The sequence below is a fragment of the Fringilla coelebs genome (assembly GCF_963513975.1).
Source record: "Fringilla coelebs genome assembly, chromosome: 12".
NCBI lineage: Eukaryota > Metazoa > Chordata > Aves > Passeriformes > Fringillidae > Fringilla > Fringilla coelebs.
This window is the reverse complement of record NC_140038.1, coordinates 21,658,157-21,685,613: the sequence shown is the minus strand read 5'-3', so window position 1 is coordinate 21,685,613 and position 27,457 is coordinate 21,658,157. Positions and strand designations below refer to the sequence as shown.

Below are 27,457 nucleotides of genomic sequence, written 5' to 3'. Positions count from 1 at the left end.
GTTATCCCGGGGGTCATCCCGGTGCCCCAGGGGCCGCAGCCGCGCCCTCTCGGTGGTGCCCTGAGGGGCGGCCCCGGCCCAGAGCGCCGCCCCGCCCGCCGCGCGCCTGCCCCTCCCGCAGCGCGCCCCCTGCCGGCCGGGCGGCTCCGCGCCCGCCAGCACCCCTCCAACACGAGGAAGTCCCTCCCCTCCGCCCCGCTCGCTGATTGGCCGCAGCGCCCGGGAGGGCGGGCGGCCATTGGCTGCGGTGCGGGTGGGCGGGGCGGGGCCGGCGCGTCCCGGCCGTGGCGGCGGCGGGAGCGCGACGGGGCCGGTGCGGTGCGCGCCCCCCGCCCGCGGCCGCGCCATGAAGAGCCTCAAGTCCCGGCTGAAGAAGCACGAAGCGGTCATCGGGGGCAGCGCGGTGGGTGCCGGGGCACGGCCCCCGCCTGGCTGCGGGGTCCCGGGGTGCGGCAGGGCACGGAGATCCCGGCTCCTGGCGGGGCAGAGCACGGGGAGGTCCCGTTTCCTGGGCTGGGGCAGAGCACGGGGGTCCCAGCGTTTGGACGGGCGGAGAACAGAGGGTCCGGCTCTTGGGGCGCAGAGCACGGGGGTCCCGGAGCACGGAGGATTCCGGCTCCCCGGGGAGCGGGGACTTCGCGAGGAGCGGAGAGCTCGGGAGCCGCGGTAACGCGGGGCAAGGAGAGCCCTGGGAGGGATCCGGGCTCGGGGCGCTGCGCTGGGCTGCAGGAGCGGGGCGGAGCGGCCCCGAGCCGCCCCGGCCGCTCGCTCCGGCTGACCCTACCGGCTCCCCGTGCCCGTCCGCTGCTTCCTGGCTCCAGCACAAATTAACGCCTTTTCCCCGTACCTTGGGGAGCCGGTGCGGAGCCGCCCCGGGCTGGCTCGGCCCGTGCGCGTTCTGCGCTCGCAGCCGGTGTGAAACCGGAGCGCTCGGACGGACGGAGGGATCGCTCGGACGGCGGGCAGGAAGCTGGCGAGCACGCCGCTGCACTGCCCGTCCGGAATGCCGAGCTGCGGCAGGCAGAGCCGCTGGAAATGCACCTTTGCCGTGGTGCACTTCTCTGTGCCTTCCTGTCCGGCTTCCAAAATTTAGGCTGGTTTTAGCTGGCTTTGACTGGCTTTCTCGGTCTTTATTTTCACTTCATTCATCCCCGCGGATGACTTTTGTTGAGGGAGGAGGTCTTTGTAACTGGAGGAAGCCGCGTTTGGAAACTGTTCGCGCGGTAAATGAGCTTTAATTGTGCCTGTGCGGTGAATGCTTCCCCGGGAATCCATCCTGAGCTATCGCCGTGCTCCTCTGCTGAGCTCGCCGCTGGCTACCAGGAGTAGCGGGACAGGGAGGTGAATGTGAGGCGCTGGATTTTATCAGCCGTCCTTTGAGATGCTGGCTATCTCTAAAATCCTGCTCTGAGGATGTTACCTGACAGCTCGTGGGGAGGAGCTGGAGCTGCTCCCAAGTGCTCCCCTGGCAGATGACAGCTCCCGTCGCCGTGCCCCAGGTTCCACGGAGCTCAGCAGTGATTCATGAGCCTGTTATGAGGATTTGTCATGCGTGGGCTGGCACTGCTCTCTGTTCATTAGCTGTCCTGTACTTTAGAGCTGTTTGTTATTCTCAAATTAGCCCAGTAATTACATTCAAACAAAGACTGGCAGCACCTGTGTTTGGTTTTGAATAGACATGGAGATTTTTCACTTCCAATAAACCTTCTCTTCAGAGGAGGTTTGAGCAGTCTTAATACCTTTGAGAGCTGAGGTTACTCTAAAATACGTGAAGGGAAACTCCTTTCAGCAAGATCCTGTAAAAACAGGGCTTTTTCTCCATAGTAAACTTACTTCCCCTGTTTCTTACATAGTTTGGTTGTGTGATCACTCCACCATCTCATCAAATAGCAACTTTTAACCTTCTCTGTGGGGGACAGACCCATCCCGGTGGGTGGGTGTTGGCAGGGGGGCTGGTGGGATGAAGCTGGGCTCTGTTGGGATGGGATCCCTGCCAGCGGCAGCTTCAGAGATCCTGTGTGACAGGAGTGCACAAGAGCTGCCTGTTTGAGAAACCTCATCCCTCTCTCCTCTCCCCACCCAGTGCTGTTTCCTGGGAGGTGGAGAGAAACCTAATCCAGCCTGCTTTTGGAAGTTTTCCTCCAGGTGGATGTGGTAGTTACGTGCCTTCTGATGGGAAAGGCTTTGTTACTGATTTGTGACGGAGGGAAGCCACAAAAAGCAGCAGGAAGTAAAAACCATGTTAGTTATTACCGATTCCACGGTTATCCAGAACCTGAAAGTGGAATTCCTGGGTTTTGTCAGCTCCAGCTGGCTGATGGTGCTTGGAAAATCATCTGAGCAGCCTGTTCAGTGCTCTGCATGGTGGGACAAATGCCTGTCATTAGCAGGAGGGCAGGCTGGAAAGTTGGATGTGGGCTTTCCTGGGGCATGAAGGTCAGAGGAGGTGCCTCATCCACCAGCATTTACAGGAAAGGTCTCAATTAATGTACCCAATCCCACTGGGACTGCAGCAGCTGCCACTGCCTGTGCCCCTGAGGTTCCAGGGTACACCCTGACACCATGAATGTGTCTTTGGGACCTGGATTGTGATCAGGAAATGTGTTCTTCAGCAGAGCTGGGAATTGTGTCTGTGCCCGTGAGATACTCACTGCTTGGTCTCTCTTGAGAAGCCGACTGGGGAAGCGTTGGTTTCTTGTTCTGCAAAACAAACCTCTTCTCTCTGCTCAGACCTGGGCAAATGGGCTCTCAGAGCTGAGCTCTGACTGTGGCCTCTGCAGGGGAAAAGGCACCTGCTTATTGCTGTAACTCTGGGGGAGCAGCTGGGGAAGGCTCTGCTCAGACACAGGTGTGCCATCCCCTCAGGTGGGGTAAAACCTGGCTGGCCCTTGTGATGAGCCTGGGATTCGGGGAAGGGACACCTGGAGTTACTGCAAAACTGGGCTTCCTGGTGGTGCTCTGAGCACAGCTGGAGCTGCAGCCTGAGGAGTGGGATCCTCACAGTTCAGGGGGCTCACCTGGGGGAGGGAGGTGATGGGGCTCACCTGGGGGGGCGGGGTGATGGGGCTCACCTGGGGGGGGGGATGATGGGGCTGGGCAGATACAAAAACATGTGAAAACTCCTACCAACCCTTTCTCCTCTGGGAAAAGTGGTGCTGGGTTTTGTTTAATTAAGAGAAACCAAACCTGCCATATAATTAGCGGAAACCATTGTGCAAGGAACAAAGGGACACCTGAGCACTTGCCCTGGTATAATGAGCTGTGATTATTAAATGAATATCTGAACAAGCTCTGGAGTTAGTGACAGCTGAGCTTGTTCGAGGTTGTGTCAACACTTCTTTCCCTGTGGATGCTGCCCAGCTCTGTTAAGTGGATGAGTTTTCCTCTGGGAAAGAAGGAGGGGAGCTTTGTGGGGTGACCCAATGCACATCCAACATCTGCTCCTGCCCTGTCAGCAGCAGAGAGGGCAGGTACCACCTCCTGCTCTGGGCTGACCCCTTTTGTCATGGGAATGAGGGATGCTGCTTGGATTTGCTAATTCATCAGCAGCACCTCTTGTTGGATGTGCAGCAGCATAAATGTTAGCAGTGATTTGTAGCCCCAGTGTGCTGTCAAATGCACATGAGTAACCAAAGGGGTGAAGTGAAAAGCAGGTGTTTGATAACATAATTTTAACCCTTTAAAGGTTCAAGATCATTTACAGAAGAGGAGCCTGGTGCTGCTGGGGGCACATGAGAGTTTGTACAGGAACGAGACTTTTTGTAGCGCTGTGTCCTGACTCTGCCCTGTGCAAGGACACAGACCAGTTTGTCAGCCAGGCTGATCCCAGTGCCCTGACCCATCAGCAGAATTTTTCCAGGGCTGCTGCTCTGGCTGGAGCAGTTCTGTCCTGTCCCCCCTCCCTGGGGCAGCCTGAGGTGACTTTGCCGTGGCATCCTCAAGCACCCACAGCACTGTAATATTCCAATGTCATTCCTGGCCTGGCTGGGGTTGTTCCTTGGAGCAAGTTTGGTTCCAGGAAGCTTTATTCAGGCTCGTGCTAATGTGTTTGTTCTTGGAAAAAAATCTCTCTGTGATTCATTTGCATTTAGTTAACTGGAATTAAAGCTTGTTTGTGGGGTGAAGCTGAAGAAACACAACGGGTAATTTGTGGTGCAGCAGAAGCTTTGTGGTGCAGCCTGTTTACAGGTGCATTGTAATTTTCAGGCTCCGTAGAAAGGAGAGTTAATGCTTTATCACTTTGGAATGTAGCAATTAAAAATATTTAAAAGAGTGGAGGTTCAGTGCAGGCCTGGGAGTTCAGTATCCTGAACTGATGTGCAGACATAATTACACAGATAAGCTTCTATGCTTATCTGTTTAGAGTTCATACAACCTTTTGTGTAGAAGCAACTTATGGAGAACTTTGTCAGTATTTAAATATTAATGCTAGAAGCACATGCTGGAGCATCTGGGGCTGGTCCTGTTTGCATCCCTCACTGGTGGCTGACCACGGCTGGGCTTTGTTGCTCCCTTCCCTTGTGCTCGGGGCTGGGCCCTGTGTGCTGGATGCAACACTCAGGTCAGGTTTCATCACCCCTGACCCCTCCTGATGCTGTAGTGGATGGCAGCACAGAGATCAATGGGTTCTTGCCTGGGAGCTCAGACACTCCAGCTAATGCTGTGCTGAGTCCTGGGCAGGCAGGAGCTGTGCTGCTCCCGCTGGCAGCTGGACTCTGACCCTGCTCCTGTTTGAAGGGGAGATATTTCTCTTGGGCACCTGTGGGGTGAAGCCAGCTGCAGCAGGAGCTGGGCTGGCAGGGCTCCCCTGGGTCCAGGTGCCCCTGGCTGCAGGGTGATGTTCCTGGTGTGTGTGAGCCCCAGGTACCGCGGGATGAGCTGGGAAAGGCAGAGCCCCAGCAGCTCTGATCGCCCCTCTTGGTGTCCAGCTCAGCTGTGCCTCAAGGCTGGCACTCCGGGGCTGTTTTATCAGTAAAGGGCTCTGGAGTTTTGTGTTGGCCATGAGATATGAGAAGGTTGTTTCAGAACAAAACTGGGACTGTTTTTGATTCTTTGAGCTGGCTTTGCCTCCTGCAGGGCTTGTAGGCAGGATCCTTTGGCGCTTCCAGTGCAGCCTCTGAGCTCTTGCAGCAGGTGGATTTTCCCCTGGCACAGCCTGGAAGAGAGAAACTGGCACTGCTGTGGGAGACCTCTCATTCCTTGCAGCAGGAAATGTTCATTTTGAGAGGATTTTTTGACACGTAACAGAACTAGAAGTCAATTTGAATTTTTTTGATTCTTAATGAATTGATCTTGACGGGATATGCTAACTTGGGAGGAAACCACCTTCAGAACAGGGTAAAATCAGGAGTGTTTATGAGGAGATGTAGTTGCTTGCATTAAGCTGTTTGTTCTGCATTCATGACAGGCTGCAGTTACATTTAAACACACCAGGCACAGTGTTCAGGTGAGTCCTTGACAAGAGTGTTTTTAGCACACCAACCCAGAGCGTGCCTAAGGGAGCTGCTGGTTTTTATCCCATTCTGAGCTAAGCCTTGCCCACTTTGTGGCATTCAATGGCTTTTTTATTCTGGGGGATTTTTGGTGAATGAGGTGGTAACACAAAGTGCTGCCTGTGGGAAGGTGCTGGGTGAAACAAGAGCCCTGTGTTCAGGCTGTGTCTGGTTTGCCCTTGCACAGACTAAAGCCCACATCTCACTCCTTCAGTCTGGCACTCCAAAGCCTTTACACGTGGAGACAGACGTGTCCTGGGAAGTAAGACGTGCTTGTAAAATACAAAGTGCCGTTTCTGCTCGCCCAGTGGGGTTTAACCCAGAATGTGCAGTATTTTTTCAGACAGGTAAGCCAAATTCTTCAGGAGAGATGGGTTTAGTGCAGTGCCCTTGCACTGCAGGGGAAGCTGCACCTGGGGAGCATTTTTAAAAACCAGTTTTCTAATCTAACTTACTTTTTCATTCTGTCTGTGCAGTCTTAAAAAAATGAAAGCACTTCAGAAGCGTTTGTCACTTTGTGCCATTGAAAGGGCAGGGTGTGTCTGTCCTCACATTGGGTTTGGTGACAAATGTACTCTGCCCTCTGGAGAAAGAGCAGGGACTCAAAGCGTGGGGCCTGGTGGACATGTGAGCCTGCCCTGGCTCTGAAAGGGATGGTTTGGGTTGGATTCTGGGAGGAAATTCCTCCCTGGCAGGGTGAGCAGGCCTTGGCACAGGGTGCCCAGAGCAGCTGTGGCTGCCCCTGGATCCCTGGCAGTGCCCAAGGCCAGGCTGGACAGGGCTGGGAGCACCTGGGACAGGGGAAGGTGTCCCTGCCATGGCAGGGGTGGGATGGGATTTAAATCCCTTCCAGCTGCTCCTGGGGTTCTGTGAAGGGCCACTGGGAGCGTGTGAGCTGTGCTGTGTTGGTGCTGGCAGTGTCCCCAGAGCTCTCTGCTCTCCTGTGTGCTTATGTCACCCGCTAATGGCATTACAGGGGCTGTGTCCCTGCTGGGCTGTGCTGGGGACAGGATCAGCCTGGCCCCGTGGTGGCAGGAGCTGGGCTCACTTTCACAGCTTTATCCCAGCTCACTGTGAAGGGCTTAGGAGCTGCTTTGAGTTACAGCTGGTATTTCTGAGCTGGGTTAGGTGATCCTTGAGCTCATCCAGTGCCACCCCTGCCATGGCCAGGGACACCTTCCACCATCCCAGGCTGCTCCCAGGCTGTCCAGTCTGGATTGGGGCACTGCCAGGGATCCAGGGGCAGCCACAGCTGCTCTGGACACCTGTGCCAGGGCCTGCCCACCCTGACAGGGAGGAATTTCCTCCAAACCCACCTAAATTCCTCTTTTCCTGTGGGAGGCCATTGCCCCTTGTGCTGTCCCTCCATGCTCTGAAGCTGTACAGTGTCTTGGCAGAGGGTGTGGAGGATGCTCAAAGCTCACCTGGACTGGAGGAGTACCTGGGGCATCAATTCTTTCAGCTCAGGAGGTTTGTCACTGGCTGAGAGCTGGGAGGGCACGTGGAGCAGGGGGCCTGTGTTCTGTCTCTGCTCTGGTGTCTGTCTGCAGGAAGCAGGCTGCTTCTGCTGCTAGCCCAGCAGGGAGGTGGGCTGCCCTCACCTGTGGAGACAGAGCTGGGCAGGAGTCCTGGCAGGCTGAGCTCAGGGAAACAGGTGCTGTGTGTTAACACAGAATGGGCAATGCCAGCCCGTGGTGTGGAGGGGGATGTAACACCTCTGGAGATCTGCACTGCTGGGCTCTGATGATGGTCCTGGTCGTAATTTTGGGAAAAAAGTCTGAATTAGGCTATCCACTTCAGCTACTCGAAAGAGCAAGTTTGAGTTGGTGCCTTTGAGCTCTCTGGATTGAGCTGCCTTGGAGAAGGTTTAATCCCTGGGTTTGTGTTTCCTGAAGCTGCTCAGTGCTGATGGAGCCATGGAAGCTGCTCTGTGCCTGGCTGGAGCTGGGCAGGGCTGGGGAATGTGGTTTAGCAATCCTAAATCTTGTGGTCAGGGCTGTCTCAGGAGGATCTGCAGCACAAAGGGGCTGCAGGGTGAGTGCAGCTCCGGAGACACGAGGAATGTCTGCAGGCACATGAGATGGAGACAAGGAGAACCTTTGGGGTGAACACCTGGAAGCCACAGTCTTACCTACATTTCTCACCAAACTGATTCTGGTCAAGTGGGGCTTTTCTGTCGTTGCCACTTGGGAGGTGTATTTATTCTCCCCCCCCCCCCCCCCCCAGAATATCCATTTTTAGCTTGGAGACAGACTTGGTTGTGGTCAGAAGACAACACAGTCACTGCACTGTTTTGGAGTGGCTTTGTCACATGGATGCTAATTGCAGAGAGGTCTTGGAACATTCTTTGGGGAATGTTGGTGCTGTGGGGCAAAGGCTGGTGCTCACACAGGAGATGAGGACAGTTCACAACTTACTGGAAAAGAGAGAATTTGCCCAAATCTGAGTGATTGATTTTGAAATTCTCTGCTGAGAAGTTCCATTTCCTAGGTTATTTGCAGCCTCTGGAGTGTGTCCTCCAGGGTGAGTGTAAGTGGTTTTCCTGGCCCTGGACCAGGTTTCTCTCCTGCAGACAAAACAGTGCATTGCTTGTCTTGTTGACCTACTCCTCTAAATATGGCACTTGGGAGATCTCCATTTAAATTTAAAACTTGTGAAAGGGGATTCTCCATCTCCCTCCTGTTAATCATTGTGCTGTCTGTTTAATGTTTTCACAGCCTCTGTGACTCCTCTCGTTTCACATGTTGGGAGACAGACTGGCAGCGGCAGTAAGCTGAAACCAGGTTTTATTCAGAAAGGGTTTCAGTGCTGTAAAAGGAGAATTTTTTTAAAGCAGAGGCATGTGTGTTTTCTAATTTAAAATGGGTTACATTTCTGTCAAAATAGGATCACGCATTCCATCTGCTCGGCGGTTGTAACCGTCTGAAGTCTGAGCCCGAGTCTGGTTACGGCTTTGTGGCGCGGCGGAACGGGGAAAAAATGACTGCCGGGAGTATTTCGGTCCTGCTGTGTTATTAGCGGTGCCGAGCGCGACCTTCCCGCGTGTGGGTGCCCGGTGACAGCGAGGAGGAGCGTGTTTGTCATTTCCAAAGAGCCTCTGCCTGTCTGCGGGGCTGGGGACGTGCCTGGCCCCTGAGCTCACTCGCAGCACCGTGACTCAGGGCGCGGGCACGCCGGGAATGTATTAATAGCTATTGCTTTCTATCGCCTGCCTATCAAGTAGTGCCTTATCAGAAAATAGATCGGGCTGCTGAGGCTGCCTGCGTGTTGTTTACAGCCCCTGGGGTCCGGGCACTATTTCCCTGAGCGCCGTCCGTCCGTCCGTCTGTCCGGCACCGAGCGCGGCTCCGGGCAGCGCGGCCGCACGCTCCTCCGGCCAGCGGCGTGGCCCAGAGTTATGAAGGCTGAGGATGATGCTGAGGATGGGGAAGGCACCCTCGGGGAGCCCAGCTGAGTGAGGATGGAGCCGGAGGAGCCGCGGGCGGCGCAGGGCAGCGGTTCCTCGCCGTGAGCTGGGCGCGGACGTGACGGGGCTGCTGGCTCCTGGCAGCTCGAGTTCAGCATGATTTGTTGGTTCTCTTGTGCAGCCAAGGACACAGTAGGTATCTCGGAGCTCTAGCTGGAGTTTCGTATCCTGGCAGGAATTTACAGCTGCAAGCATGTGAAAGCTTGGGTTGTGAAATGGGGTGTAGTAGTTCTGTTTAATTGTTGAGTGTTGTATCTCCTTAGCAGCTCCTCCTGCGAGCAATCATCCCTACATGTGAGGTGTGTTTGTTAAATACATCATGATTTAATTGTGGAATGGTTTGGCTTGGAAGGGATCCTAAGGCTCATCCCATTCCCCCCCCTGCCATGGCAGGGACACCTTCCACTGTCCCAGGTGCTCCCAGCCCCAGTGTCCAACCTGCCAGAGATCCAGGGGCAGCCACAGCTGCTCTGGACACCCTGTGCCAGGGCCTGCCCACCCTGCCAGGGAGGAATTCCTTCCCAGTATCCCATCCATCCCTGCCCTCTGGCAGTGGGAGCCATTCCCTGTGTCCTGTCCCTCCATCCCCTTTTAAACTTAGTATACCATAGGCGGTGGGTACAAATGACTGAAGTGTTGGTTTTCTTAAAATAATGCTTCTGTTAATGAGAACTTTTATGGAATGGGAGCAGGGACTGGCTGGGGAGGATTTGGGAGGATTTTCTGTCCATTTGGGTGAGTTGTGCTGGCAGGTATCAGCTGCAGAGGTACAAGCCAGCAATCCCACCCCAGTGTGAACACCCAAGGTGAGATCTCTGTGCTGTAGGGATGGGAAGGCACCAGGAGGATTTCAGGAGCACAGGGGGTGATGCTGTGTGTGCACAGTCTCTAAGGTATTTGACATGAAAAGCTGAGCCTTGCATGAGGAGGTGGCTTTGCAGGGCAGCCTGTCCAAACTGGGGAGGGAGGTGGCACTGGTGGTGTCACCAGTGCAGTGACTTCAGGCCAGGCTGCCTTGGCTTTCAGGCTAATGGATGTGTTAATTGATTGATGAGTCAGTGCTGCACCTCAGCCAGGCAGCACTGGTGCTAATTTCATTAGTGCTCTATTTTTATTACTCCTGTCACTTCTAGCAGGGCTGGACTGGGTTAGATGCTGCTAAGCCTTCATGATTACAGTAATCTTGTTTATTGTGGGAAAGCAGAGGAAAGATTATTGCCCAGGGTCGTTAGGGCTGGAAGGGCCCTCAGGAGATCCTCCAGGCCAGCCCCTTGCACAGGCAGGCTCACCTGGAGCAGGTGGCACAGAGCATGGCCAGCCGGGCTGGGGATGTCTCCAGGGAGGGCATCCAGCCCTCCTGGGGCAGCTGCTCCAGGGCTCTGCCCCCTCTGTGGAAAGGAGTTCCTCCTCGTGTTGAGGTGGAAATTCTTGTGTTTTCGTCTCTGGCCATTGCTTCTTGTCCTGGGCACCACTGTACAGTGTGGAATCGTCCTCTGACACCCCTTGGAGATATTGTATGGATTGATGGGATCCCCTCTGTCTCCTCTGATCATGAGTGCAGCTCCCTTTTACAAATCGCTGCAGATGCAGGTGGTGGCAGTGGATTTTTGGGGTTGTTCTCTTTTGTATGCCCTCTTTTACTTAAACAAACCCTGGGCTGGGGTACCTGGTTTAATGTTCTTCGTGTTGTGAGGAATTTCTGACCTGCAGTGAAAAGTAACTTCATGCACCCACAGGCTGCTTGTGTCTCACCCTAACCAGCAAATTCTTTTGCTGTGCAGAGTTAGATTTGAATGTTTTAGTCCTATTTTGAGTAAAATGCTCCTCTGGAAGCCTTGTTCTTCCCTTAAAAGCTCCTTGGATATCCAGTCATCAGTGTCCAGCATGGCTGGGAGGTTTCTGTCACAGAGCAGTTTCCTGAAAAGCCCTGAGCCATTCAGAGGGATGGTTTGGCAGGGAAGAGAACAAGCTCTGCATTTTGGGATGGGAGGCTTGGCCTGGGGCCTGAAATTCTGAGTTTGAAGTAAACAAGAGAGGAGTGGGGGGTGAGGGCTGTCTGGGCCTGGATGGTGGTGGTCTGTTTATAACTGACTTGGGCTTTCTGTGCCCTCCACAGTGCTTTGGGAGCTGCAGGCAATTTCAAGCTGTCAACTTTGAATTTCTTCCTTCTGCAGCTCAGTAGCTGTTCTTCCCTTGAACATCACACCTAGCTAGTTTATGACCCACTGAACAGTCTGGCACAGCCAGGAAAAGCCATGTCCTGGAGTGTATTTTTAGTGCCTCCATTTGTTGTTGGAATATGAAAACTGAAACAGAATGAGGAAAACCAAAGAAATTTGATCTCAAAGGTCTCCTTTAGAACATTCAATGCCAACAGCAGTGACAGGGGTGTTGCACAAATAGCTCCAAACATCCTGGTGGGCGCAGCACCGTTTCTAAACCAGTTTTGGATTTTGTTGTGGCTTAGCCCCTGCTGGATCCTGGTGCTCCATCAACTCACATCTCTGCTTCTGTCCCTCAGCTGAACCCAGACTGGAGCAAGTACGATGACAGGCTAATGAAGGCAGCTGAGAGGGGCGATGTGGAGAAGGTTTCATCCATCCTGGCCAAGAAGGGGGTCAGTCCCACAAAGCTGGACGTGGAGGGGAGATCCGCGTAAGTGACTGCCCGAGCTCGGGAGTGCTGCTGGGGGGCTGCTCAACATCATAAACATCCTGCTCCTGCTGCTCTAGAGGCCTTCTTGGGTACAGAGATCTGTGTAATGCCTCATCTGAATCTGGCTCCACTGGCTGGAAAGGGAAGCTCCCAAACAATCTCCACTTTGAGTGGAGATGAGTGTTTAAAGACTCGCTCTTGCCAGGTTTCAGCATTAGAGAGAAACGGAAACCCCACTGGTATTTCACCTGGTTCACTGATCCAGGTAAATAATGATTGTTTCTCAGGAAATTTGCCTTGTTCCTTGAAGTAATATTTGCAGAACCCTTAACTCTGGGTGCTGTCCAGAGCTGGCCCCTGTAGCACTTCCCTGCTGGCTTTGGCTTTCCTGGCCAATATTGCCATTTTTGTGTACAAACCAGCTGTGCCTAACCAAGGTCTTTTCTCTCTCTCTTTTTTTTTTAGATTCCATGTTGTAGCATCAAAGGGAAACCTGGATTGCTTGAACACCATCTTGGTGCATGGAGTTGATATCACAGCCACTGATGCTGCAGGTGGGTTTCCTCACAGGCCCCGAAAGGGCAGCCTGGAAATGCTCCCAGCTGGGTTTCATTCTGAAATAAAGTTAAGCTGGACCACAGGATGGCTCTTCCTTCTTTCTGTAGCAAAAATGAAATATTTGTGTGGCTTGTTGCTGGTCTTGAGGAAACTGGCCTGTTATGGAATTCATGAACGCAGCAGAACCTAAGGAATGTGGGTTTGTGCTGCTATAATTGTGTTTATAATGTGCTCCAGGCTCACTGGTGAGATCAGCATTTCTGGGTGAGAACAACAGGATAAGAGCAGTTTTAAATGAGCTCGAGGTGAGGATCCTGTGGAATGTTGTGGGAGGTGTTTGTGTGCCCAGCTGAGCCTCAGGAGCTCAGAACCTTCCAGATTTCCTTTTGTGGTTGCAGAGTTTGTGGAAGGTATTATGGAAGAGACAGTTAAAAACAGGTGCTAATTTTCAGGCTGTTACCTCAGAATTTAGTAGGTTTAATATGAAGCTGAGAACAAGAAAATTTACAGAGGTAACTTGGCCTCCTCATATGGGAGAGTTGATTTTTTTAAATCCTTGTGTGGAGTCAGATGCGGTATTTTGGGATTAATTTCACAAATGAACTGTAACAGAGTGAGGTGTAGAGAGGAGATGTCTCAGCACCCATCTGCAGGGATTGGCACACGGGAACTGTTGTACCTAAAATGCTGGGAATACTCAGGAATTCACTGACCCAAACCTGAGCTGCTGTTCTCTGTTTGCAGGCAGAAACGCCCTGCACTTGGCTGCCAAGTATGGCCATGCTTTGTGCTTGCAGAAGCTCTTGCAGGTACTGAAAATACAGCTTGTCTCTTACAGCTCTTACTCTGAGGGGGAAAGGTGGCTTTAAACACACTGGTTCAAAACTGGGATGTCTGATTTCTTTCTTAACCAATCAGATTAATTTTTAAGAGCCATGGGGAAAAGGCCTTTTCATGTTAAATACCAGGCTGGAACTGAAAGAGGGCTAAAATAAAGAAAATAAATTTTTAAAAAAATCTTTTCATAGACTATCAAATCAAGTTGTAGTTTGTGGTTCTTGAAGAAAATGGGGCTGAGGGTCTTTAAAAGACTTCTGTCCCCTGTCTGTTTAGAAACAGCAACACTGGCTGCTCCAGAGTAGTGTTTGCTTCAAACATTGTGGCATTTATAGCCACAAACTCTCATTAATGAAACAGTGTTGGAGGATTGTCTTAGGTTTGTGTGATCTTTATTTTTTCTTCATTTTTTCCTGGTCAGTGTATGCTCATTTGATTTTTTTTTTTTTTTAATGGGTCCTTTTAAACTTTCTATTGATGCATGTCTCCACGCAGATATAAAGGCTCATTATCTGTGAAAAGTCTTAACGAATTGTGCAATTCCCGTGCATATTTTTTACTTAAATCAAGTTCTATTGCTTTAATTTAAAGTAATTTAAAGCTTTAATTTAAAGGAATTTAAAGCTTTAATTTAATTTAAAGCTCAAACACCTGATGTTATTAATGCAGTCTGGATTCTGATTGATAACTGGGATTATTTATTTTAACAGTACAATTGTCCGACAGAGAATGTGGATCTCCAGGGAAGAACTGCTCTTCATGATGCAGGTGAAGGGCTTTGCTTTGCTGGGAACTCTATGGAAACGAAGATTTATTGAATGGATTTTCTTCCAGATGGGCTGAATTCTTCTCTCTTAATTTTGGTGGCTGTAGTAGGAGAGAGTATTTTATATTGCCATGACATTTATGGATGTCATCAGTCAATGAGCTGAACAGTGTTACAGAGCTTGAAGGCCTGAGATGAAGTTGGGTAAAATGTTCAAGTCTCATGGCAGAGTTTTGGGGCAGTGCTGGCAGTGGGTGAAGACCCTGTTCTCTGGGTGTCCCGCAGCCTCCCTGTGCTGCAGTGCCTGGCACAGCCGTGTGTGATCGCTGTGGGTGCTGTGAGAGCCGAGCCCTCAGCTCAGCCGTGGGCATTTTGGTGAAACACACACCCCCAGGGTCCTCCCCAGGCTGCTGTCACAGCAGAGGTCCCCTCCCTGCCCTGTGTCACCTCCCTGTGTCCCGCTCTGTCCCCAGCCATGTCCGACTGCTCTGCCAGCATCCAGCTGCTCTGCGACCACGGCGCCGCCGTCAACTCCAAGGACGGGGTAAGGGGCTGCCTCCCCTGCTCCTGCCCTGCCTCTGCACGCAGGGAGCTGCTGGCCCCTCTGCCTGCCCCTGCCCTGACGCTGTCCCCTGTGTCCCCAGGACGGGAGGACGCCGCTGGTGCTGGCCACGCAGATGTGTCGCCCCGCGGTGTGCCAGCTGCTCATAGACAGGGGCGCCGATGTCAACGCCAGGGACAAGCAGAGCAGGTGAGCCAGGCTGCCGGGCACTGCTGGGCTCCTGGGGCACCTGGGGAGGGCTGCACACCCTGGGCACCGTGGGTGTGCTCCTTCTGGGGCCCCTTCAGAGGCGGATCTGCCAGTTCAACACCTGGTCTTCTGCCTGCTCCTGCTGGCACCCAAAACATTCCCCGGCTTGTGCTTGCCAGCAGGGAGCTTGCACTTGGTTTTTTAAAGGGTGTTTCCGTCCCAAGCAGCCTTTGGGATCAGTGTGCACAATGGGCCATGGCAGAAGTCTGCTCTGGCAAGGAGTGCTGAGTCCACTGGAGCTCCCAAGGGGCCTTGAGCTGTTTATTTCTGGGGTTCTGTTTGTAGCTGCTGCTTTTGCCAGGGATTTCGTGGAGAATTCCTCCATGACATGAGGCTGCTGTGGGACAGAGGCTGGCTACTCCCACTGCACGTCCTGCAGCTGGGGGTGTTTGGGAAGCTCTGCCAGGGCTGCACTGCCAGGGCTCCCAGCTCCCTCTCCAGACCTTGTCTAAACTCCTTGCCTGGTGTTTGTTGTGTCTGTTGAGATTTGTATCTGGTAGAGGAAACCAAAGTCATGGGAGTTCTCCAAACACTGGGTGGCTTTCAAAGGCAGCAAGTCCGTGCTGGTTTTGTAGAAATGCCGTTATTATGGTGGGGTTGTTTGCCTGTGCACAAATATTTAAACATTGCCCGAGTGACTTTGGAGAGCTGTTTCCTCTGTGGGCAGAGGGAGGGTGCCCTGGCTGAGGTTTCTGTGATCAGACATGTTTGTACCAGGGCTGGCTCTGTGAGTGGCGCTCTCTGGGATCCCTGGATCTCTCAACCCCCTCTCTCTCCCCATGCCAGGACTGCCCTAATGTTAGGCTGTGAATATGGCTGCAAGGATGCCGTGGAGGTGTTGCTCAGGAATGGTGCTGATGTTGGTTTGACTGATGGCCTTGGCCATGACTGTGCTTACTATGCCAGGATTGGGGACAATATTGACATTTTGGCTTTAATAAAAGCTGCCGTTGAGGACTCCAGCAGAGGTAGGAGGAACCTACAGCACCTTCCTTGGGGTGGAACTGTGTCCCAGCTCCTGTGGCTCCAGGGGCTGTTTTGGAGGGCAGCTGTGCTCCTTTGACCACAAGGTCCTGAACTGCCTGTTTGGGAGGGGAAGGACAGTTCTCGGGGTTGTGTGCTTTTAGCAAAGCTTTTAAGAGGGTTGCAGGCTCTGATGCCTCGAGGGCTTCACAGCATTGATCGTGGGAGTTATTTACCCTTATTTATAGAAATAAATAGCCTTTATTTTATAGAAAACCTTTCCATGTTTGATTAGTTGGGGGAGTGGTGAGCTATTTTTTGCAAATGCCCTCCCAGGGTGGAAAGGGGGGGGAATTAGCTGAATGTGTCACGTTGTTGCATGAATCTGAACAAAATGCCTTTTGTAACTCCCTGTTTTTGTGGCGCCTTTTTAGGAAGAGACAGCATCAAGAGAGGGCAGGCTGAGCAAAAGGTACTTGGTGAAGCCATCTGTCCCTGAGGTGTTGAGGGGATCATTTGTGGGGGGCTGAGGTCAGGGTGACCCTGTCCCAGTGGCAGCTGGGGAGGTGGGACGGCACAGGGATCTAAAGGAATGCTCTGCTGCACTGACAGGCCACCAGCGTGTCCCAGAAGTGGGGCCGGGGCTATGGAGCACAGGAGGAGCTCAAGCTGTTCCAGAAGGAGCCCAGCACTCAGGTGGGTGGGCAGGGAGCGTCCTGGGGGTTCCCACAGCAATAATGAGCCACAGGCACTGAAGGCAGGCTGGGCTGCTGAAGTGAGCACTAATGATCCCATCAGCAAAGGTCATGTACTGCTGTTTGCTGGAAACCTAATTGCATGATGTGCAGTGTGGCAATTATGCAGATGAGCTGTAAACTTTTTTCAGGAGAAAACTGCTCGTTTTTTGGGTAGTAAATAGTTGGAAGTGTCCCTGTGTTAACCTTTTCTACCTCTTAACCTTCTGCCTCTGCAGTAAAATCAGTCCCAAATGAGGAAGATTTATTTTTTTAACATTCTCAAGAGATGTATGTTTGTGTCATACTAAACATAATCTGTGTCATAATTGTCCACTAACCAGCATTAGTTTTCCCATCTCATTCCCTTGTCACTGCAGTTTTCAAAAGGCTAGGCAGGGCCTGGAGTGCTCAGTAGTTGTTAAATGTGTTGGCTCAGAGTCTTTACCTTTCCCAATGTGTGTGTAGTGTGGGGAGGTCTTCATTTTTGTTTTTTAAATGCCATATTTTACTTTTAAGGACTTGGAGCTGGAAAATCAAGATTTGAAAGATCGCATGAGGGAAGTGCAGGAGGAGCAGAGGATGCTGCTGGACAGAATCAGTGGGCTCCAGCTGCAGCTCACTGAGGTAAACCCAGGCTTGGAATGCCTGGCTGGGAGGCTGGTGCTGACAGGGAGGCCCATGGAGCTGGGATCTGCCCTGCTTTCCTGGGAATCACTGCAGTGTGTGTCACCCATGGGCTGCTGGAAGAGCCTTTGGTTTGTGGTTACACCTGAATGGTGAGGAGGCTGGTGCCATGTCCTTCCCTGGCACCCAGAAATGTGGGCAGCAGCATTTGGGGCTCTGCCCCCCGTGCAGCTGAGCCACGGGCTGCTCAAATTCCCTCTTTTTGGAGGGAAAAGTGTGACCTGTAGAAAGAAAATATAAAGAGGATTTTTGGTTGGTTTTTTTGCTTTGTGGGGGCTGTTTCTTTGCTGTATTTTTGTATAGGTACATTTATGCAGCTCCTCCTAAATGTAGTCCATGGATTGAAAGAATATTTCTTAGCTCAGTCAGTGGCTTGTCTGAACTCCTGTTTTAAGCATTGCCTTTACAAAACAAACTTCTTAATAGCCACTTCTCCAGATCAGCAGACTTCTTCTGAAAAGCTGTACTCGGCTGCCTCAGTAGTGTCTGAGCTGGAAACCAGGAGATATTCCAGTTCCCAGAGACATTGCTCTGTCAGACACCCCTAATTCCTGGCTGGAGAAATAGGAAACAGAGCAATGAAGCTGGATGGGAACTGGAAGGCGAGCATTAGAAGCTGGGGTGGATTTGTCAGCTGATGAACTGTGTGTGAGCTCCTTGAGCATCATTGAGAAAATGATTGGGGGGGGGATTTTTTTGTCATTTTTGCAGGAGCAAATGTTTGCAGATGATCTTGAGAATGAGGTAGGATGTGTGGCCTGCAGGTGTAACAGCACTGGGAAGTTGGGGAAGCAGCTCTCTCTTTTATTTCCTCTGCAGTTTTAAATACACTACTTAAAAAGCTACCTAAAAATGCCAAATGAAGCATCTACTGCTCTGGGTCAGTTTATGCAGCTGCACAGCATTTCTGTAACTACAAATAATTATCCTTCCCACGGCTCCTGTAAAGCACACTTAGGATACTGAGCACACTGACAATATTAAGCATCTCTGTAGTGACTTTCAGTAGTGCAAGGCTAACAAATATGAATTCATTGAACAGTAGCAGGTTATGTTGGTGCATATTCTTGACTCATATTTCAAGACTCCTCCTGTAGAGGAGCAGTCTTGAAGTAAAAATTAGGGATTCTTTCGGTGCTGGTCTTGGTTGAAGTTCTGTCTAAACTCTTCAAAGAGTTCCTTGAGGTCTTACAACCCTGTCCATTCTTGTGGCTTTGGCTATGTGGCACTCCTTCTCTTTCAGAAAGATGAGTTGAAGAAAATCCTGACTACCAAGGAAAAGCAGCAGGAAGAAAGTTTAAGGACTATTGAAGCTCTCAAAGCTAAACTCAAGTATTATGAAGTATGTTGAGTGATTTGAAATGGGACATAGCAATTGATATTTACAGTAGGAAGTACTTCAGCATGTTAAATTGCTGAAAGTGTGGAATGGTTGTCTCATTGCACAAGCTCTCCCTGCCCCTTCCCCCCTAGCTTAACATAGAGCAGAAACATGAAATGATTTTTCAGCCTTACCTTTGTTTCTTGCCCTTTGATTTTAGGGCGACTCTGCGGGGTCTGGAGGTAACTTTGGAAACAGTGAGTACTTGTTAAAGCTTGCTGTGCACCATGGGGTGTTGGAATGCAGGGGTAAAAGGGGGTTTTGGTCCTCTCTTCCTGCTGCTGCTCTGAAATGCAGGCAGCCCTGAGCCCTGCCAGCAGAGCTGTGTTTGTAGGAGCTGCAAGGCAGCACTGCTCCATCTCCCAGGAGTGCCTGGCCTGGGGACATGTGCCTGGGGACCCTGCTGTGCCCTCTGGGGTCCATGCTCCAGTGGAGCAGCCCTGCCCATCCCTCCAGGCTGAGCAGTGCCCCTGCCTGGCTGGGGAGCAGCAGCTGTGCCAGTGTCAGAGCTGGAGTGGAACAGCTCTGCCTTGTGTGAGGAACGAGCCCTTTCCCAGGAACTGCAGCCTCCTGCATCCAGCCCAGCTGCAGACCTGCCTTGCCCTGTGTAACACAAGGGCTCTTGACAGAGTAAATGGCATTTTGAGTGTTTGGCTGCCTGGCAGGAGGAGTCCTGGATGGAGAGTGCAGGGGATGCTTTGCCTGCTGAGGTCACGTGCAGACATGCTGGGCAAGCTGCCAGCCCTGACCCTTCTGCAGGACAGAACCCAGCCTGGCAAACCACTTCTGTCCTCCTCCTTTGGAGGGCTTTGGCCAGGCTTCCTGTGGGGATTAATTAAGTAGAAGTTGTTTTAATAACAAGTACTTAAACACCAGCCTTCAGCCTGGCGTGACCCCAGTGACCAGAATAAAGCTGGGCAGGAAAATCAGTGTTCTTGTGATTGTGTTCCTGTTTTTAACCAGAGCTAAACACTGTTTGCTTTGAAAATCCAGGAAAAGAAGATTTATTACTTAAACAAGGCCAAGCATTTGCAGTGGAATCCCAGGTAATAAATATTTTACCACTGGAAGGAACTCTGAGATAGTCGTGCTGGGAAAGCTAAACGTGCTTATAAAAGTGTGTTTATTGAGCATTGCTTCTGAGCACCGGTTGTGGGGAATTCTTGCTTTTCTGTGTTTATTTTTTACTGCGGGTGCCCTCTAGAGTCCTGTCTGTGACAGGGCTAGAAATGCAGGGAGCTCCTGGGTCTGTCCTGGGCTCTCCTAAACGTGTTTTACACAGTCACTCTGTAAACTGGGGGCTCATCTCCATCATAGTTTTCTGATTTAATAATATAATTATAATATTATCATAATATAATATACCGATGATTTCATCTTCCTGCCTGCTATATAATAATTCCCTGACAATTCTGTTTGATAGCTATCAATCTTTTAAAGCAACAATTTGGGTATAAACAAGGTCCAGCAGACCCTTGGGGGTGGAATGAGATGGGCTTTAAGGTCCCTTCCAACCCAAACCCTTCTAGAATTCCAAGTGACTGCATTCCTCAGCAAGAAGGGTCTGTTAGCCATGGCATTCTCTGCTCTGATTCCTTATAAAATTATTTTCACACACTTGAGGGATGGGAGCAATAAATTAAATTTGTTCTAGCAGATGAGTGATTAAATATGAATGTGGGATAAGGGAAGTGGAATGAATGCATTATACCTGCCCCTCTAGGTTTAGATGGGATAGTGGGAAGGAATTGTTCCCTGGCAGGCTGGAATTCCCAGAGCAGCTGTGGCTGCCCCTGCATCCCTGGCAGTGTCCAAGGCAGTGTCCAAGACAGGGCTGGGAGCAATCCAGGATAGTGGAAGGGTCCCTGCCATGGCAGGGGTGGCACTGGATGGGATTTAAGGTCCCTTCCAACCCAAACCATTCCGTGATTGGGAAGCAGTAATGCAGAGCTGTATTTGAGATTTTTGCTGTTAAAATCTGAGCTACCTGTTCTCTAACGGGGGCAAGAATAGAACTTATTGTGGGGGAAAAAAAAAATCTCCTGTACTAGCAACGCTCAGATCAACTGGATTTTAGGCAGTTCCCATACTCTAAATGATGGCAGTTCCCATACTCTAAATAATAAGCAATAAACACGTGTATGTGACCCGTCAGAGTTGTGACCTTTCGTTTTTTGTGCCATTTCCCTTCAGTCCAGGTCTATGCTGAGGCCCCTGGAGCTGTCCCTGCCCAGCCAGTCGCCCAGCTCCGAGAAGGAGGCTTTGAAGAAGGAGCTGGAGAGCCTGAGGAGCTGCTTTGGAGCAGCCAAGGAGGAGATCAGCAAGCTGCAGAGGGAGCTGGCCCTGAAGGCCTCGGAGTGCAGAGCCCTGGCCTCGGAGTGCGAGAGGAGCAAGGCAGAGTCCGACAGCCAGGTCAGGCAGCTGGAGGACGCCCTGAAGGACGTGCAGAAGAGGATGTTCGACTCGGAGGGCAAGGTGAAGCAGATGCAGAGCCACTTCCTCGCCCTCAAGGAGCACCTGGCCAGCGAGGTGGCCTCGGGGAGCAGCAAGGTGACGGAGGAGCTGAAGGAGCAGCTCCGGGAGATGAAGGCCAAGTACGAGGGAGCCTCTGCCGAGGTGGGGAAACTGAGGAACCAGATCAAGCAGAACGAGCTGCTGGTGGCAGAGTTCCAGAGGGACGAGGGCAGGCTGGTGGAGGAAAACAAAAGGTTGCAGAAGGAGCTTGTGAAGTTGGAGACGGAGCGGGATAAAAGGGGCAGGAGCGTCACGGAGCTGGAAGGGCAGCTCAGGGAGACGGCGGCCAAGCTGGCCCAGTGCGTGAGCGCAGAGCAGTTTGAGAACGTGAAGGGTTTGCTGTCAGACGAGGTGAATGAGAAGGCGAGGAGGTTAGCAGAGGTGGAGGGCGAGCGGGAGAAGCTGCAGGCAGAGGTGGTGCTGCTACAGAGGGAGTGTGAGAGTCAGAGAGCTCAGCTGGCGCGGCACGTGAAGGCGGAGGAGCACGAGCAGATGAGGAGTGGGTTTGAGCAGAGGGAAGAGGAGCTGGGGAAGGCAATTTCTGAGCTATCACAGAAGAATGAGACTCTGCAGAAGGAACTTGAAAGATTGCAGGCTGATAACAAGGTGCTGAAGCAGCAAGTCCAAATGCTAAAAACTGAAATTAAAAGCCAGAATGTGCCTTTAAAAATTCATGAGGAGTTGAAGAAAGCAAACGATCTGGCTGTGGGTGACCTGACAAAAAAGCTTTTTGAAATAAGAAAGAAGTACAATGAAAGCAAAGCAGAAGCTGAAAAGTTGCTGGCGGAGAAGAACAACTTAAATGAGAATATCAGCCACTTACAAGCTGTGTACCTGTCTCCAGAGCAGCACAAGAAAGAGCTGGAAGCTTTAAAATCTAATGGGATTGAGCTTGAGAAGCAGCTTGCCGAGCTTCAGAAGAAATATGATGAGGAGCAGGCAAAAGTGGGCAAACTGGTGGCTGAGAACACGGGCTTGAGGGAGAGCCTGAGGGATCAGTACGTGTTGGCCACCACGCACGAGGAGGTGAAAACTGTCCTCAACAGCACCCTGGAAAAGACCAACGGGGAGCTGTCAGACCTGAAGGGCAAAATTGGAGAGATAAAGCAGGAGTTCCTGAGGGTAAACGAAGAAAATGGAGCTTTGAAAAACAAGGTGAAGCTCTTACAGAACCAATTAAAAACGGAGTATATCAGTTTAAAAGATCACGAAGCCACGGTTGATACTTTAAATAAAAGCGTGCAGGAGCTGCAGGAGAGCAACGCTGCCGTTAGGGCCGAGCACCAGAGGGGGCAAGATGAAATCTTACAGCTGCACGCAGAAATTGAAGCCCAGAAGAAGGAGTTGGACACAATCCAAGAGTGCATCAAGTCCAAGTACGCGCCGGTGGCCTCCTTTGAGGACAGAGAGCAGAGCCTGGAGGGCACGGTGAGGGAGCTGAGGGCGCAGCTGCAGGAGCAGCAGCAGAGGTGCAGAGGCGGCGAGGAGGAGCTGCGCAGGTGCCGAGAGGAGAGCGAGCGGCTCCGGAGCGGGCTCCTGTCCATCCAGAACGACCTGCAGCAGAACTACGTCCTGGCGGAGAAGTCGCACCAGCTGGAGAGGCTGTGTGCCGGCAGCATGGAGGAGCTGAGGCAGCAGCTGCGGGCCCTGCTGAGGAGGCACACGGGGCAGGAGGGCCGGCAGGACGGGCCCGTGGCCCAGCAGCTGCCGGCGCTGCGGGAGGCTCTGGGCCGCACCGTGGAGGAGCTGCGCCAGGCCCTGAGCGGCCAGGAGGAGCGGTGCCGCGAGGAAACGCGGCGAGTGGGCGAGCTGCAGCGCGAGCTGGCCCGGCTGAAGGAGGCCTCGGTGCCTCGGGTGGAGTACGCGCAGCTGAAGGAGGGGCTGGAGGGAGAAATGGCGGCCGTGAAGCGCAGCCTGGAGGAGAAGGAGGCGGAAGCGCGGGCGAAGAGCGAGGAGGCGCTGAGGCTGCGGGAGGAGCTGCGGCTGAGCCAGCAGGCCTTGGCAGAGCTGCAGAGCCAGGAGGTGGTGGCCGTGGCCGAGTACAGCTCCATGAAGGGTGCCCTGGAGGCCCAGGTGAGCAGCATGGCCGGCCACCTGGCCAGCATGAGCCACAAGTACGAGCAGGCCTGCGAGGAGGCCCTGCAGGCCAGGAGGAGCGAGCTGTCCCTCAAGGACGAGAAGGAGCTGCTCCAGCTGAGGAGCTGCAGCATCGAGCAGGAGATCAAGGACCAGAAGGAGAGGTGTGACAAATCGCTGACGACCATCATCGACCTGCAGAAGAGGATCCAGGAGTCTGCAAAGCAGGTGGAAGCCAAGGACAACAAGGTGAGATCTGGGGTTCAGGTGCTCTCAGCTCAGCATTCAGGGACCGGGCTGCAGCTCCTGAGATGCTCCAGCACCACTTTGTGCTGAGCATTAGGAACCCAGGGCTGGCCCAGAGCAGCTGGAGTCCTGATTTTACATCATGGCAAGTTTTTCCAGTCCCTTGTATGTTCTCTACGTTGTGTAGTGTTTGAATTCTGTTAAAGCGTCAGACTTCTGGGGATGTCAGCTCCTCCTTCCTCTGGAGCTGTGTTTGTTGGGCATCTCTGGCTTGCCTTCTAAAGGTTCACTGTTCTTTCTGGAAGTTAGACCTGGAATGTCCTTAGATCCTCCCCTTTTTCCAGTCCCTTCTGTCACTGCAGGGTCTGTACCTGCCACACCCCTGTGCCAGCGGGCACAGTGGGAACCAGCATGTCAGCAAAGCAAAGTCCTCTCTCTGCAAGCTGGGACAAAGACCCTTCAGTGCTTGCTGGGCTTCATCAGACCCAGAAAGAATGTTAAAGAGCAGCTTGCAGTGAGACTTCCTTAAATGGTGCTTTTCTGTGTTTTGGGTTTTTTTTTTTAAGATAACAGAGCTGCTGAACGACGTGGAGCGGTTAAAGCAGGCTCTCAACGGCTTGTCCCAGCTGACATACACCACTGGGATCCCCTCCAAGAGGCACAACCAGCAGGTGGAACTGCTCCAGAGCCAAGTGAAAACACTCCAGCAGCAGCTGGCTGTAAGTGCTCACACAAGGTGTTGTCTGACGTGCAGTAGCATTGCTTAATTCCCTGTGTAAACAGGGAAATGTGGATGTGCCCGCTGGAGCAGGGGGTGGGACTGCAGCCTCACACTTCACAAGTACACTATCCATTGTTTGCTTGGGCTTTTGCCCCCGAGTTCTGCTTCTCTGTAATTTTTTCTGCTTTCCTCTTCAGTTTGAGTTGCAACACTTGACAGCTTCTCCAGATAAAAAGGATATAAGCAAAGGGAGAGAATTTGTGCTTATGTGATACTCTGCTATAATCCTGCCAAGACCATTTCTGAATGCAGGCTCAGCTTTAGTCATTTCTTACAACCATATATTTTTTTCTCACCTTGGAAGGCTGAGGTGGTAATTTCTTAATGGCTTTGAGTTGTGCTCCTCTGCCTGCAAGCCCTGGGTGTGTTGTTTGTCATGAAGCACTGACAGAGCAGGGGACACGTCCTGAGTGCTGGGATTTTGTGCACACCTCTGTGGCCTCAGTAAAGCTCGTTATTAAAGCTGTGTCTGAGCAAAGTGAGTTCTGCTCCTGCTCGGATTCACAAATACATCTATCAGAGTATTTGCAGGGTTGATTCTTATGAGGGAAAGTGTTCTAAAAAGGGTGGTTTTAACCAAATAGCTGATGCTGGTGAGGAAGGCAGCGTGCAGGGCTGTCACTGTTTTATTGAGGACAGGTGAATGAAGTGACATGACTCTGATGTTTTTAGAAGGTAAAAGCTGAGTATATTAGACTCTTAGACTCACATTCCTTTTATAGACAGTTCTGAGAAGGGTGGACTTGATTGGTCTTCAACTAATACTCCTTACACTGTTGGTTAATTAGGAACAGCAATTTTCTTGCAAACATCTTACAAGTTCAAAATACTAGTTGTAGGATTGTTTTAATTCTTTTTCTGAGTTTTCTCAAAACTTCCCACAGGAATGTCTGGGAAAGCTTATCTGACTTTCTTTCTGACCAGACTCTGAACCTCCACAGCGGGCCAGGAGCTGGGCTCTGATGGTCCTCTCCAGCTCTGGATATTCCGTGACTCTGTGATCTCAGCTCCTGCCTGGCTCTGGCAGCCTCCCAGCAGAAGAGCAGTCACTCTTTTTCCTTCATTAGTGGAGGGGATAAAGCTTGAAGCTGGCAGTTGAGCTGTGGTTGGTGTGGCAGTGCTCAAAGCCGGGTGCACAGGGTGGAAGGGGCAGAGGCTGAGGTGTGAGGAGCTCACCTGGTGTCCCCGCTGTCTCTCGTAGGACGCCACTCGGCAGCACCAGGAGGTGGTGGCAGTGTACAGGACACACCTGCTCAGCGCTGTCCAGGTGAGGCTGCAGGATGCCCTGGGGTGGGGGGAGATGCTCAGGGGGATTTCAGTGCTTGTGACGAGTGTTTGCTCCTCCAGGGTCACATGGATGAAGATGTGCAGGCTGCCCTGCTGCAGATCATCCGCATGAGGCAGGGCCTGGTGTGCTGAGTGCTGCTGGGGCTGCTGAGTGCCTGGGGGAGCGAGCACCGCAGGGCCTTCCTGCTGGGATTGAACCAGTGATGCTGCCAGAGCTGCACTTACAGCCTCCCAGTACCACACAACTCTCAAAGCTGAAGCATTTTCTCCTCGTCAAACACTAAACCGGGTCTATGGCGTTTCAGGCCTGGCGCTTTTTTCATGAGATGGATAAAAGGTATAGAACATCTTTTAAAACTGTCAAAATGATGACATAGAGGTTAAATTATTTCAGTGTCTGATTGACCACTTGTTAAAGCAGGACCTATGCCCAGAAGCTCCAGCTGATCCTTGACCTTGAACTCTCATGGGATGGTTAAAAATAAACTGTGCAGAGCAGTGTGGCTGAGTGTTGTAGCTGTGGATGTCCCTTAATGATTAAGAGAAAGTGGCTCATTTGTCACACTGGCTGAGCAGGATGTGCTGTGACACACACAGGAAGGTGTTTTGCTGTCTCTTGTAACTTGGCTGGCCAAGTTACAGCCTTTATTTAATATATAAGCTTAAGATTTAGTGCCTTCGCTTCTACAAGACTTAAAAAAATCAGGTTTTCCATCCAAACACTAACACTCCCTGCCCCCAAATTGTTCCTGAATGCTTCAATCCTGACTCCTGCAGGCTGGAGTGGCCTGGTTTGGGGAGCAGCAGTGCCATGGTCCTGCTGCTGTTGCACAATTTCATTCCTCATCAGGGTGAGACTGAACAGCTCAGTGGGGCAGTTCAGGTACTGGATTTTCAAACACTAGCTCATGGAAGTCTGGGCTGTAAATGATGTGATCTAATCTTATTTATGGGGGAAGATGTCACTAGTGAGGATTAATGGAAGGAGAATTTTTAATTGCTGGAATCTCCCCGTGAAACAAGGCTTCATTTTTAACTGAAGGATGGTTTCCATAAGGAAGTTTTATTAAAAATAAAAAAAAACAACCATGAAATTTGTTACTGTTCAAGGGAGGTATTTGAAAAATGAGCCTGTTAAGGAACAGGGCTGTTTAAATTGAGCACCAGTGAGTGCTGACCTCAGTCTGCTTTTTAAAAGCCTTTGCTGATAACCACCAAGGGGGAATGTGGCATCCTGATGCAGAAAAGCCAAACTTCCTCTCCATGTTCCTGAAAAATGAGGGCTGAAGTCAGAGTTCCCTGCTTTGTGTTGTTTGGGCTCCCCCAGCTGCCCCTCCAGGCCTTGGGCTCGGGCTCCTTTTTTTACACTAGAGTTGTGTTTATCTCCTCTTATTTTCTCCCTTTTTGGGCAGAGTCTTGTAGGATTGAAGAGGCCACATGGAGGCTCCAGACAGTGATGGATGTGCAGGGCAGTTTTTATATAGAAATACCCTTAATATATTTACTAAATACGTGTCTGTAGTAAAACAGATCTGCTGCTGCTTTCCTTTAGTTTCTTAGAGGACTATTACAGAAAACATCTCAGAGTAAAGAGTTACTTTTTAGCCAAATTCTTTTACGATTGCATTACTTGAAACTTATTGGAGAGGATTTGTTTTGTTGTACTAACTGGCCTATTTTGATACTGTGTTTCCTTATCCAGGGAGTTCTAGGTATGTTTTTCTAAATCTCTCCCATATTACAATATCAATAAAATGGCTTCTTCTTTTTTTTGTATTGTAGTGGTCAATTCTTTTTAGGGTACGGAAATATCAGTGGAGTTTTGAGCTTTAATAGGTGTGTGTTGTGTAAATCCTGGGAAAATGGGGGTGTCTGCAGGCTCATGGAATGAACCAAGCCAAGACGCTGTCCCCTCCCTGGGGAAGGTTCCACCTCCATGGCCAGGAGGAAACAGGAGGTCACCAGAATGTCAAATGCCACCAGAGAGGCCCCAGGGTCCCCTGGAGCAGCAGCGCCACATTAACGAGGTAATGGAGCCTGGAGCTGGGGCTGGCACGAGGTTCTGTTGTGTAACAGCTCTCTGGAAAGGGAAATTTGCCTTTTGTCTCGAGGAGCTGCCTTGGGAATGGCTGGGAATGCTGGGAGGTTGGAGTTTACTGCTTTTGTCATCTCGTGCCTGTGTTGCTCTGCCAACTCAGAAAAT

At 51.5% G+C, this 27,457-nt stretch overlaps 1 protein-coding gene across 1 annotated transcript; it reads left to right on the top strand.

Annotated features, from left to right (window-relative positions):
- The first annotated feature begins 276 nt into the window (after positions 1 to 276).
- Positions 277 to 27,007, top strand: UACA (uveal autoantigen with coiled-coil domains and ankyrin repeats). Its single transcript, XM_084213386.1, has 18 exons — positions 277 to 403; positions 11,480 to 11,613; positions 12,079 to 12,167; positions 12,916 to 12,980; positions 13,719 to 13,776; positions 14,248 to 14,318; positions 14,419 to 14,525; positions 15,372 to 15,553; positions 15,983 to 16,020; positions 16,161 to 16,244; positions 16,802 to 16,909; positions 18,213 to 18,311; positions 18,511 to 18,547; positions 19,344 to 19,396; positions 20,544 to 23,189; positions 23,753 to 23,905; positions 25,169 to 25,234; positions 25,315 to 27,007. Exons 1-18 carry the CDS (start codon positions 347 to 349, stop codon positions 25,384 to 25,386), a joined length of 4,119 nt encoding a protein of 1,372 aa, XP_084069512.1. The 5' UTR covers positions 277 to 346; the 3' UTR covers positions 25,387 to 27,007.
- The last annotated feature ends 450 nt before the right edge of the window (positions 27,008 to 27,457 follow it).

What these genes read in the sequence shown, in the direction of transcription:
- UACA (XM_084213386.1), top strand. Translation starts at nt 347, where the DNA reads ATGAAGAGCCTCAAGTCCCGGCTGAAGAAGCACGAAGCGGTCATCGGG. An exon ending in GACGTGGAGGGGAGATCCGC is followed by an intron (nt 11,614 to 12,078) that starts GTAAGTGACTGC and finishes TTTTTTTTTTAG; the next exon opens with ATTCCATGTTGTAGCATCAA. An exon ending in CATTTGCAGTGGAATCCCAG is followed by an intron (nt 19,397 to 20,543) that starts GTAATAAATATT and finishes ATTTCCCTTCAG; the next exon opens with TCCAGGTCTATGCTGAGGCC.